The sequence below is a fragment of the Vipera ursinii genome (assembly GCF_947247035.1).
Source record: "Vipera ursinii genome assembly, chromosome: 1".
Taxonomy (NCBI): domain Eukaryota; kingdom Metazoa; phylum Chordata; class Lepidosauria; order Squamata; family Viperidae; genus Vipera; species Vipera ursinii.
In genome coordinates, this window is record NC_139512.1 from 169711417 (window position 1) to 169724795 (window position 13379).

The 13379-nt window shown below is 37.8% G+C and overlaps 1 protein-coding gene across 4 annotated transcripts in view; it reads left to right on the forward strand.

The window, feature by feature from the left end:
• Positions 1–13379, forward strand: part of MYO1B (myosin IB) — a 138810-nt gene that overhangs the window by 83790 nt on the left and 41641 nt on the right. For all 4 annotated transcript variants that reach the window (XM_083366512.1, XM_083366509.1, XM_083366511.1 and 1 more), the window contains exons 8-14: positions 4318–4416; positions 4607–4710; positions 7765–7912; positions 9049–9167; positions 9757–9843; positions 10020–10085; positions 12488–12592. In XM_083366512.1, the coding sequence (XP_083222638.1) occupies positions 4318–4416; positions 4607–4710; positions 7765–7912; positions 9049–9167; positions 9757–9843; positions 10020–10085; positions 12488–12592 (728 nt within the window). The remainder of the gene's footprint in view (positions 1–4317; positions 4417–4606; positions 4711–7764; positions 7913–9048; positions 9168–9756; positions 9844–10019; positions 10086–12487; positions 12593–13379) is intronic.

Genomic DNA, 13379 nt, shown 5'->3' on the forward strand with positions numbered 1-13379 from the left:
TTGATGGAATAGAGAAATGAGCTGAGAATAAGTTAACAGTTAAGTACAAAGTTATACATGTAATAATATATTAAAATTGCCCAAGTACAGAATGGGAAATAACCTGGTTTGGTAATAATTACTGTGAAAAAATAAGCCTTGCATTAATAGTTGATTGTCAACTGAATATTAGTCAGCTGAGTGATATGACTGCCAAAAAGCTAAATGCACTTTGAGCTGGGATTAACAGAAGCATTGTTTCTAAATCACAGCCCCCTAAGCCAAGATCATTTTAAACAAAATACTCAGGCAAACAAAGTAGAGATCCATAGCTCTTCTTCACCTTCTCTGTTACTGCTTATTCATTTATGAAGTATTTTGGCATACTGCATGATATGCGGAAGTCATTACTTGGTTTTATAGGGTACGTAAGTCACAAAAAGCTTTTTTAAATCCTAGAAATAACCATTTTGCTAGGAACCATGACTGATTATTTTCACTGCTGCAATTGCTACTTTTCCATTTCTCAGAATGTGGAATAGTAGGCAGAAGCGAAGTGTAGGTGGTGGTGAGCTGCTAGAATAGCTGAAATCTGAGTGATACTGAATTCACATGTTCTACTTAGACTACTTAGACGCCCTACGCACAGTCACTCATGCGCTTGTGACCTCCCGTTTGGACTACTGTAACGCTCTCTACATGGGGCTGCCCTTGAAGACCACTCGGAGGCTTCAACTGGTGCAGAATGCGGCCGCGCGAGTTGTAATGGGGGTTTCCCGATACTCCCATGTAACACCTCTACTCCGCGAGCTGCATTGGCTTCCGGTTGCCCTCCGGGTGAAATTCAAGGTGCTGGTTATCACCTATAAAGCCCTACATGGCCTGGGTCCGGGATATTTGAGGGAACACCTGCTGCCGGCATCAAACGCCCTTCGCCCAGTGCGCTCCCACAGGGAGGGTCTGCTCAGGGTTCCGCCGGTGAGAGATTGCCGGCGGGTGACACCCAGGGATAGGGCCTTCTCAGTGGGAGCGCCTGCCCTCTGGAACCAGCTGCCGGTGGAGCTGAGGACTGCCCCCGACCTCCGATCATTCCGCCGGGGCCTGAAGACCTGGCTTTTTCAGCTCTCGGGCCCAGACTGAGGAAGAATTTTTAATTTGGGGTTCTTTTTAACTGACTACAGGGTTAATTTAATACTTTTTAATTTGTTCTTAATTTTTGTATTTTGGATTTTTAATTCCCTGTAAACCGCCCTGAGTCCTCAGGGAATAGGGCGGTATATAAATATAACTAAATAAATAAATAAATAAAAATACTTATATGAAACCTATTGCAGAGTGAGCTCTGTGGAAGAGCAAGCTGCCAGCCACAACTATGAGAGAGCTATTATTTTATTGTGTATTTTCCAACCTTTTTTATTATTTCCTTTTGTGTGTGTGTGTGTGTGTGTGTGTGTGTGAGAGAGAGAGAGAGAGAGAGAGAGAGAGAGAGAGAGAGAGAGAGAGAGAGAGATGCTTATGTCAAAATGCATTATAAAAATGTTGCATGGTGGTTTGGCCAGTGAATCCAAAGATTTAAAATAGCTTGAGAAATCTGTACAATCTCTTAAGACATGAAGGCACATCTGAAAGTGTCTTAATTTTAGGTGGCCAAATAGCATCTTTTCAATTACTTCCTTGTTTTGCTATGTAGAACAAGAGTTGCTTTCATTCCGAGTGTCCTTTGTAGAAAAGCTTGTGTATGCTTTGCTAATTGGAGCAGGTGACATGGAGACAAAAGACTGCTGGTAACTTACTGAAATATTAATACGCTTCATTGTTCTTCTGTTTGTTCTGAATGTTAGTAAAGCATAACACAAAGCACTAGATGATGGAGACACACTCCTTGTGCAATATGTAAATTGTGAGGGCAATTTTTTTTAGTAAATTAAATTTAAAAAAATGGATAAAGACATAAATGGTACATACAGTAGTTTTGTATGTGCCTAAGCTTATTTGGATAACATATTGCTGTATTCATTTTAATTAGTGCTGAACCCGAAGGCTTACCCAAATAATCTAAAGTAATTCTTTAAATGCAAAATGAAAATGAAATATATTCTGGCAAATTCTATTGTGAAATAGAGGAATGCCATAGAATACTTGGAGCAGGCTTTGATCACTGTATATTTATTCACAGTGCTGGTATTTATAGAGAATTTGGACATTATTAGATTAAATATCTCCCCTGATCAACATAGAGTTGAGATTTATAGAGAGATGCTTACTCAGTGTAGGATTCATGAGACCATTTTGGACGCATGAACGTCCAGTTTCTGTTTGAAGACATTTGGAGCAGAACTTACTACTACATCATTTGGCAACCTGACAAAGTAGTCAAGAAATTCACCTTGATCAGGCCTTCTTATAGTTTTGATCCACTGATAGTTCACTGATAGTTCACCTTGATCAGGCCTTCTTATAGTTTTGATCCACTGATTCTGGTCCTACCCTTAGTTGTCTTTTGTATACACTAAACATACCCAGCTTTTTAACCATTCTTCCTAGGGCTTGACTATCAAACACTTCACCAACTTGGTAGCCTTCCTCTGAATTCCTCCACTCTCCTTTTGAACTGTGGAACCCAGAACTGGAGACAGTACTTCAAACGAGGTCTAACCAAGTCAAACAGTTATTAGCTGTTATCTGGACTTTGCGGTTTGGAAAATGCACATCGAGATAGCATTTGCCTTTTTATCAGCTTTAACCTACAGCACCCTATTTTATCCTTACGTTTCATCTTTTTCCTACCTTTGTGCAGAACTCTGCATTTCACCCTGTTGAAGACCATCCTGTTGATTTTAGTCCAGTGCTGAAAACGTTTTGAATTTTCTCTCGCATTTAAAGCAGGCAGGTTCAGCATTTTGGCTTACCTGGGCTGCATTGAGTGAAGAGGAATTTTCTTGGGTTGCATATAAAATATATTTCACTGAAAATCATATAAAGATGTTAAAATTTATGACGTTATGGGTCTGCATTACTAGCTGTTCAGGGACGCATGTGGCCCATGGGCCATGGGTTGGACACACCTGATTTAAAATATTAAATCTGCCATTTACAAGCTTTGTAAGTGTCCCCTCAACTCTCCAATCACGATAATTGACGAAACTGATGAGCTGTACAGAGTCCAGGTACAGAGTGCTGTTGTATTCCACTTAATACAGGTAATCATTGACTTAGGACCACAATGGAGCCCAGAATTTCAGTTGTAAGCCATTGTGGTTGTAACCTGAGGCACCCACTTGAACAAACTCAATTTTATAATGATATTTACTATGGACATAAAGCAAGTTACCAGTCATAAAGTGAACCTTGAACATGATGCAAGGACATTATTTGCTTGAAACTGGCAAAAAAATGCCAGAAACTGGGGGGGAGGGGGGAAATATTGCAAATCAGGGTCACATGACTTTGGGACACTGCATCTGGTTGTAAATGTGAGCCTGTTGCCGAGCACCTAAAATGCAATCTTGTGACCACAGGGCAGGGGGCGGCAGTATAACTTCAAGGGTAGGTCATTAATAACTTTTTAAAAGTGTGTCACAACTTCAAATGGTTATCAAGCGACCAGTCATAAATTGAGGAGTACCTGTACTTTTCGCCAGGCTGAACTGGAGCCATTAAAGGCAGCCTTTTGGCACAATTGTATGATTCTATCTATGAAGTGATTCTGTAATTCTAATACATTGTTCTTTACGTCAATATTAGTTTGAACTGTCTCATGCTAGAGTAGGATATGTAGAGATTCGTTTTGATTTTAGACTTCCTCAGTACGTAAGCAACAGTTCTTATTTTATAACTGACTGCCCTGTTTAATTGAAGTTTTATTAAACAGGTAGATGAGTGCGTGCATAGAAAGGTGAAAGCAGTATAATAGCTAAAGCAGTCTTCTAATCTGATGCCTTCTGGATTTGTTTGACTAACCTCCATAACGGAGTGGGAAAGTCTGGTTTAGAATGCCAAGTTAGATTAGTATGTAATTTAACTTTCCCTAAATTAAATTTCCCTGCTGTGGCATGCAACTCACTAGAGAGACATTAAGAAATTAAGACACCATCAGCCTAATCAAGCTCACAGGAATGCTGTGAGTATGTAACAGTGGAATGTGTTTCTTAGAAAAAGGCAGGACATCACATAACCATAATATCCATTATCTTAATTATAAGTTTGTGTGTATGTGTTCCAATCTCTGTTCCAGATATTACTTGCCTTTCTGAATGTTTTATTAAATTGTAACAGTGTTTGCTTTTTTTTTAAAGGAAACTTTAGAAAAGATAAATAATTATTTAAATATAATTTTAGATCTCTTGGAAAAGTCCCGTGTTGTTAAACAGCCCAGAGGTGAAAGAAATTTCCATATTTTCTATCAAATTCTGTCTGGAGGATCAGAAGATTTGCTCAGTAAGTACAATTTTGGAGAATATTGAGGTTTCAACTGCATACGGAACTAGATAATTTATTTCAAGTTGGCATAACTAATGTTGGTATTGTGTACATTTTTTATTTAAATCCACACAAGACTGTCATTGCTGCTATATAAGAGCAATAATATGCGATTTGCTAGTGAAAAGATATATTTTTATTTTAACAGAAAAACTTAAGTTGGAGATGGACTTCAGTCGATACAATTACTTGGGTCTGGGCTCTGCAAAAGTAAATGGAGTGGATGATGCTTCAAACTTCAGAACCGTTAAGGTAAGGATTCATACCTTTCTGCTGTATGCAGTATTGGATTAATTATTGTTTTTTACAAACACAGGTAGTCTAGAATAGAATAGAGCTGGAAGGGACCTTGGAGGTCTTTTAGTCCAGTCCCCTGCTCAAGCAGGAGAATCACTACCATCTCAGACAAGTGACTGTCTAGTCTCTTAAAAATCGCCAGTGATGGAGCACCCACAATTTCTGGAGGCAAGCTGGTTAATTGTCCTCACTGTCAGGAAGTTTCTCCTTAATTCCAGGTTGCTTTAATCAGTTTCCAACCATTGTTTCTTGTCCTGCCTTCTGGTGCTTTGGAGAATAACGTGACCCCCTCTTCTTTGTGGCAGCTCCTCAAATACTGGAACACTGCTATCATGTCTCCCCTATTTCTTCTTTTCTTTAGACTAGCCAAACCAAAGTCCCGCAGCCGTTCTTCATTTGTTTTAGTCTCCAGGCCTTTGATCGTCTTAGTTGCTCTTCTCTGAACTTTTTCCAAGGTCTCAGCATCTTTTTTGTGGTATGGTGACCAAAATTGGCTGCAGTATTCTAGGTGTGGTCTTACTAGGGTTTTATAAAGTGGTACTAATACCTCACATACCTTTGATTTTTCCTGCCTAAATGTAAAATTTTGCTTTTTTCCACATTGATACTCATTTTGTTGGATAGGGCCCATTGTTCAGGTTTGTCAAGATCTTTTTAGATCCTGAGTTTGTCTTCTGGGTTGTTGGCTACTCCTGCCAGTTTGGTGTCATCTGCAAATTTGATGAGTTCCCCTTTAATTCCCTCATCTAAATCACTGATGAAGATATTGAAGAGTACTGGGCCTAAGACGGAACCTTGTGGTACCCCACTGCTTACTTCTCTCCACATGGATGTAGTGCCATTGAGGACTACTCGTTGAGTATGGTTTGCCAGTCAGCTACAGATCCATCTGCTGATGATGTAGTCTATTCCACCTTTTTCTAGCTTACCAAGGAGTAGGTTGTGGTCTACTTTATCAAATGCCTTACTGAAATCTAAATCTAGTCCCTGACGTATGACCACAATTGCTCCCAAAATTTCTGTTGTTAAGTGAGACATTTGTTGAGTTTGGCCCCATTTTACAACCTTTCTCGCCTCAGTTGTTAAGTGAATCACTGCAGGTGTTAAAATAGTAACACGGTGGTAAAGCGAATCTGGCTTCCCCATTGACTTTGCTTGTCAAAATATAGCAAAAAGTGATCACATGACCCAGACTGCAACCGTCATAAATATGAGTCAGTTGTCAAGCATCTGAATTCTGATCATGTGACTGGGGATACTGCAACCGTCATAGGTGCGAAAAATGGTCATAAGTCACTTTTTTCAGTGCTGTAACTTTGAACAGTCATTAAATAAACTGTTGTAAGTTGAGGACTACCTGTAACTCAAGGTAGCGAACATATCCGACATACTTTCCTCCTACTATTTTCCCCACAACAACCCTGAGAGGTGAGTTGATTGAGAAACAGTGACTGGCCCAAGAGCACCCAGTTGGCTTCCATGCCTAAGGTTGGACTAGAATTCCAGGTCTCCCAGTTTCTAGCCTGGTGCCTTAATCACTATACCAAACTAATCTATTCTTGCAACTAATTATGAGATCTGTTTGACATTCGTTCAAGCAGATGGGAATATTACAGGTGGAATTGAGATGGCCTACTCTTTGCCATTGATCAGTGATTAATACACATGACCTCCAGCTTCTCTTCCACCTCTATCCACCTCCTTTATTTTTACAGCATTTCTTATGACTTCTAGCCAGCCAGAATAAATAACCTCCCTCTTGCTAGCCTGATTGTGTTGACATGCCATGGATCAGGAACATAAAACTATGAGAATGAAAATCAGTTGTGAATGCTACATTTTTAAATCTCCCTGCTTTTATATATTTTATTCAGATCCTAAATAAAAGTTAACCTCAGCTAAGAGTAGTTAGATTGTAATAGATGTACTCAGATTAGGAATGTTTGACTGTTCTTAATAATTTTTCAATTGAAAATGCATTACTGCATTGATTTATTGAATATAGAGGGGATCTATACTTATAAGTACGGTATATTCACATTTTTAAAAAAAGAAACCAAACAGTAATTAAAACATTTAACTGTGAATTAAATACCTGTAATACCTGTAAGTTAAATAAAATTGAGATTGAGAGATTGAGATTTATTAAATTTATATGCTGCCCTTCTCCCCAAGGACTCAGGGCGGCTCACGACAATAAAAAATTAAAAAACATAAAGTACAAAATTTAAAAAAGAATTAAACAATGGATATAATAAATAAATGACAATTTAACCCAATAAAATTCTAGTGTGACTATAATATGAGAGCCATTTGGGCCAGCTGAGAGATATAAATTTGAATCTTAGCACTCTAAATAAAAATCATATGTGAATTTTTAAAAAAAACTCCTGTAATCTATGCACCTCTTTCCTTATGTTCCTATTTATACTCTAAAGCAGGCATGTCAAACGCGCGACGTCACATGACATCGTGCGACGTATCGCGACTTTCCCCCCATTGCCGGCAATGGGGTGGGCGTGGTTTCGGCGTGACGCATCCGGCCCATGTGCCGGCAGTTTGACATGCCTGCTCTAAAGCCTTGTCCTACTTGTCTTCCCGTGCTGAAGCTGCCCCCTGGAAGCAAGACCTTCCAATATTAGCCTCTTTTTGGCACATTCTGACCTCTAAGGTGTACCTACTACCATCCTTAATGTTCTTTCAGTGCCAGGCAAGGTGCTTTTAATGCACTAAGTCCTTTTCATAATGTGCTTCAAACTGCCTTGATTTTAAAGTACAATTGCTTTTACTTTCTGTTTCTGCTTTAATGTTTATCTTGATTTTATTTTGTACTGTTCTTATAAAAATATTTAACTGTGTGCTTTTGTTAATGAAAATGAAGTAGAAATGTAAATATGTACTACTTAGTTGGCTGTGAAAATAAAATAAATTGGGTGCAGTGGGAGACAACTACCAGGAAAGAGGGAAAGGTGAAAATGTAATAAATAAAACATGATTTCCATCTTCTAGAATGCAATGCAGATCGTGGGATTTATGGACCATGAAATCCAGTCAGTATTTGAAGTTGTTGCTGCTGTTTTAAAACTGGGAAACATTGAATTTAAACCAGAATCTCGTGTGAATGGATTAGATGAAAGTAAAATCAAAGATAAAAATGGTAATTCAAATTATAGAGTTTAACTGATTAATGTTTATCTTCTCTTCACTAGTTTACAGTAGTACTTATTTTTTGACTTCTTTCTAAATGTATTAATTTCAAGGTCAATGACAGAATCTTTATTGCAGAATCATTATTAGTATATTAAGTATTTTTCTGTCAGTTTGAAATTGTTCAGAATTCATCAGACAAGATTTTTTTCTAAAAAAAAATTCTTACATACTATTGTTCAAGTTCATTGAAGGTTTTCTCGCATGTATTTAGTCTGTAGAAGATAAAAATATACAAAATAAAAACATTTTCTTATACTACATAACCTTTTCCCTCTTTATCCAGTCTTAAAAACTACTGACTTAATTTTAACTATTTAATGGACTTCAGTAGTATCTGATATTGGAAATGATACAAAAGTCTTGAACTACTGCACTTTATGCACTCAAGAATGAAAGAAAAATAGATTGGACAAAAAAACCAAAGGCTGGATAACATTGTAGTCATAGAGTTTGAATTTAATAATAATGTCTTAAAATGGAATAAGGGATGGAATGAAACATTCGGATTAGACTCTTTCAGATCCCTAGGGGTTTTAATTTGCATCTTGTCCTCTATCTAGAAGTGCTGGGATGAAGCAACAGTAAATTTAGCATGTTTGTTAAAAATATAGCATTCAATTTTCACTCAAAAGTATTTTCATCCTTGGTAGGTAGAAAGTAGCTAAAGAAGGTAGTTTTTGTATTTTAAAAAGCTACAGATAATTTTAGATGGCATGGCAGATATTTAAAAATACATTTTAGAAAGGAAATCGGTAAAAAATACACCTGTGCAAAGCCAAGTATCCCTTGTCAAATTGTATGTTTCAGTGAATCACTAGGTAAACAGAAGGAAACACACCCTCTACATGGTATAAAGTTAAATACAACATCATTCTGCAAATTTGAATGCATGCTTACTATTTCTATGCAGTTGTTTGCAGAGTCAAAATAAGGAAATAAAGAATAAGGGAGGTGAAGCTGTTTTGCCTAGCCAGTTGCTAGAAGAAAGTACTGTTCAAGTGAATATTTTTTTTTCTCTTGGAAATACAATAAAACTCACCTTAAACTATGTATGTTTCATGTTATGATTCTTTTTTTCCACAGAGCTTAAAGAAATATGCGAGCTGACAGGCATTGATCAGTCAGTTCTGGAAAGAGCTTTTAGCTTCCGCACTGTTGAAGCCAAGCAGGAGAAAGTATCTACAACTTTAAATGTAGCTCAGGTAATGCCAGATGCTAATAGTAGTGAGTTCTTTTTTTTTCCCCTTCAGTAACAGATATTGCAAAAAAGGCTTAGGCTAGGATTTTTTAAAAGACTTTCTCTAAAGCACATTTGCAGACCATGAGTGGGCTATTGATTCTTGTCACCTTAAAGGTAAAAGGTAAAGGTTCCCCCGCACATGCGTGCTAGTCGTTTCCGACTCTAGGGGCCGGTGCTCACTCAGTTTCAAAGCCGAAGAGCCAGCGCTTCTCCGAGGACGTCTCCGTCGTCATGGAGCCGGCATGACTAGACGCCAAAGGCGCACGGAACGCTGTTACCTTCCCACCGTAGCGGTCCCTATTTTTCTACTTGCATTTTTACGTGCTTTTGAACTGCTAGGTTGGCAGAAGCTGGGACGAGTAACAGACGCTCACTCTGTTACGCAGCACTCAGGATTCGACCCGCCAAACTGCCAACCTTCTGATCAACAAGCTCAGCGTCCTAACCCACTGAGCCACCGCGTCCCTCTTGTCACCTTATGCTGTGCCAATACCAGAAAACATTTTAATGAAGCCTAAATGTTTTTTATTCTTGTTTTCTTTTTTAATTAGGCCTATTATGCACGGGATGCTCTGGCAAAGAATCTTTACAGTAGACTGTTTTGTTGGCTTGTTACCAGAATCAATGAAAGCATTAAGGTATGGTTCATCAAATTGCAATAAAATTTCAGTGATAGCAGATAAAATGGATGATCATTTATTTTTGCATATAGGCAATATGTATGTCACATGATACTCTTTATAACTTACAGTACTTTTTATTTATCTGTCTTACTGCCATCTATTATTAAACATGAAAATATTTTTTTTCACAGGCACAGTCCAAAGTAAGAAAGAAAGTAATGGGAGTTTTGGACATCTATGGCTTTGAAATTTTTGAGGTATTTTCTTTACTTCAAACTAATTAGTTAGCAAAATATATAATTATTTACTTATTTGTACCCCCGATCTTTAAAAAAGGTTTTAAAATCAGCATATAAGGTCAGGAATTAATTAACATAAGGGGAAAAGTCTCAGTAAATCATGAATGGTTAAAACTGTTTGGGATGAAACACGCTAAATTCTGACCAGATATACATTCTGATTAAATTTTTAAAAAATGGCAAGCAAAAATGTTGCTGCTAGCAAACTTAAAGCATATATTGAAATTCATCTGCATTATAAGTCATTTCCCCTTTGGTTGTATTTACTCCTTTATTGGGTGAGGTGGAAGAGAGAATATTGCCAAGAAATTTTGAAACACCCAAATAATTAGTTGGCAAATTGTTTAATTTTTTTAAAGTGAAAAAGCAGTCTCTTCAATAATTCCTCAGGTAAGTTTAGATATCTGTTGCATGCATCATGTTTGCTTAGAAGCTACTCCTGGACAAACCTTTGTACAAATAAGGATCATGTGACTTTTATGGCTGAAAAAGTTATCTGTGTATTCAAAACAGATTATACTTGTTTTAATAAGGTTAAAGGGCAGATCTAAGATAGTTGCTGAGAGCATACCAAATACAAAACTATAATGATTTTTCAATTAGTACAATGCATTCAGAAAGTTTTCGGACCCCCTTCACTCTTGCCAATTTTGTTCTGCTGCAGCCTGATTTGGAATTCATTTGTTTCTCATTAATCTATACTTAGTACCCCATAATGACAAAATGAAAAGAAAATTTTAGAGATGTCTGTAAATTAATTTTTTAAAAAAACCTGAAATATCACATTGGCATAAGTATTCAGACCCTTTACTCAGTACTTTGTCAAAGCACCTTTGGCAGCAATTACAGCCTCAAGTCGTTTGGGGTATGATGCGACAAGCTTTGCACACCTGAAGTGGGGGATTTACTGCCATTCTTCCTTGCAAATCCTCTCAAGCTCAGTCAGGTTGGATGGCTATGGTCAGCAGACAGACATTTTCAGGTCCCTCCAAAGATGTTCAATAGGGTTCAAGTCGGGCTCTGGCTGGACCACTCTAGGATATTCACAGAGTTGTCTCTTAAGCACTCCTCTGTTGTCTTGGCTGTGTGCTTAGGATTGTTGTCATGTTGGAAAGTGAACCTTCGGCCAAGTCTGAAGTCCTGAGCACTGTGGAAAAGGTTTTCATTGAGGATATCACTGTACTGTGCTCCATTCAGTTTTCCCTCAACCCTGACCAGTCTCCCTGCTGCTGAAAAACACCCCCACAGCATGATGCTGCCACCACCTTGCTTCACTATTGGGATGGTATTGGGCAGGTGATGAACGGTGCCTGGTTTCCTCCAGACATAACGCTTAGAATTGAGGCCAAGCAGTTCAACCTTGGTTTCATCAGACCAGAGAATCTTGTTCCTCACTTTCTGAGAGCTCTTCAGGTGCACGGGGATAGCGCAACAGCTTCAGATTTGAGGACCAATCGTAACACCTGGAATACTGCATCCAGTTTTGGTCACCATGATGTAAAAAAGATGTCGAGACTCTAGAAACAGTACAGAGAAGAGCAACAAAGATGATTGGGGGACTGGAGGCTAAAACATATAGGGAACGGTTGCTGGAATTGGGTATGTGTAGTTTAACGAAGAGAAGGGTGAGGGGGGACATGATAGCAGTGTTCCAATATCTCAGGGGCTGCCACAAAGAAGAGGGAGTCAAGCTATTCTCCAAAGCACCTGAAAGCAGGACAAGAAGCAACGGATGGAAACTAGTCAAGGAGAGAAGCAACCTAGAACTAAGGAGAAACTTCCTGACAGTTAGAACAACTAACCAGTGGAACAACCTGCCTCCAGAGGTGGTGAATGCTCCAACACTGGAGGTTTTTAAGAAGAGACTGGACAGCCATTTGCCTGAAATGGTATAAGGTTTCCTGCCTGAGCAAGGGGTTGGACTACATGACCTCCAAGGTCCCTTCCAACTTTATTATTATTATTATTATTATTATTATTATTATTATTATTATTGTTATTGTTATTATTATTATTATTATTATTATTATTATTATTATTATTATTACTCTCCTCATTCAGCAAAATTGTAACTACAAAACGTTGTTGAACGAGTGGTTGCCAAGCGAGGATAACGTGTACATGTGCAATATGTTGTAAAGGGCTAACCCTAACCCTCTTAAATCTTAAGTTGTGTTTGTTACCAACACCAAAAAGAAAGTGATTATATGTGTAACTGAAGCCCATCAGGCAATATTCAGAATAAATTGATATGATTATCATGAGATAATAAATTGTAAAATTGGCTTGTAGGCTGTAAGTCTTTTGATTTATAACCCTTCCAAGTGTGATTAATGACACTTTTTTCTTTTATTGGATAGGATAACAGTTTTGAACAGTTTATTATTAACTACTGCAATGAGAAACTGCAGCAGATCTTCATTGAGCTTACTCTAAAGGAGGAGCAAGAAGAATATATACGAGAGGTAATAAATTTGTTTCCTATGTAACTTCTCAGTCCTACCATAATTAGCTTCCTCTATTTGTCTTTATTAACTTTTGGAAAAGTTGTTCTTTTTCAGTCTGGTAAGATTTGAAATTATTCCATTATACTGACAGCTGTTAATGAATCCTAAGGGTAACTTTCTTCTGAAACAAAATTAATGATCCAAAAGGTAAAAATGAAAATTGTTAAGGGTTGGCAAAAGGTTTGTTGAGGTCCCAGAAGTAACAAAGCATTAGATTATACTGGAAGCGTAGATGTGAACATCCAGAATATTGCACAGGTAATATAAAATGTGTTTTGGAGATGCTCGGTATTGCACAGGATTTGATAACATTACAAAAATTAGTACTACCAAACTGTAATCTATTCCATTCTGATGGAGTCATTTAAACTGAGCATCTGTCCTCCTGAAGATGAAGGTTGAAGGCAGACAAATCTCAGGGGTTTGTGAGGTGAAACAGTCATTTCCTTAGAAATACTCTCAAGATGTGCAAAGTGTTTATTGACCTAAGGCTTTGCACTGAAGGAATTTGGATCTGTTTCAATTAAGTGCATGGGAAATTGACACAGATTGAGGAATGGAATGGAAAACACATCTGGCAGTTATTCAATAATACTCAGTTTGGTTTAGCAGCATTAGCATTTTCTGCATTTGTAACAAATATAAAACTCCCATCTGAGGCTTCTGAGGCTCCAAAAGAATAAGTGTGATTGGGAGAGAGAGGATGCAAAAACAACACCCCAAAAACCTCTCTTTTTCCCTTTTT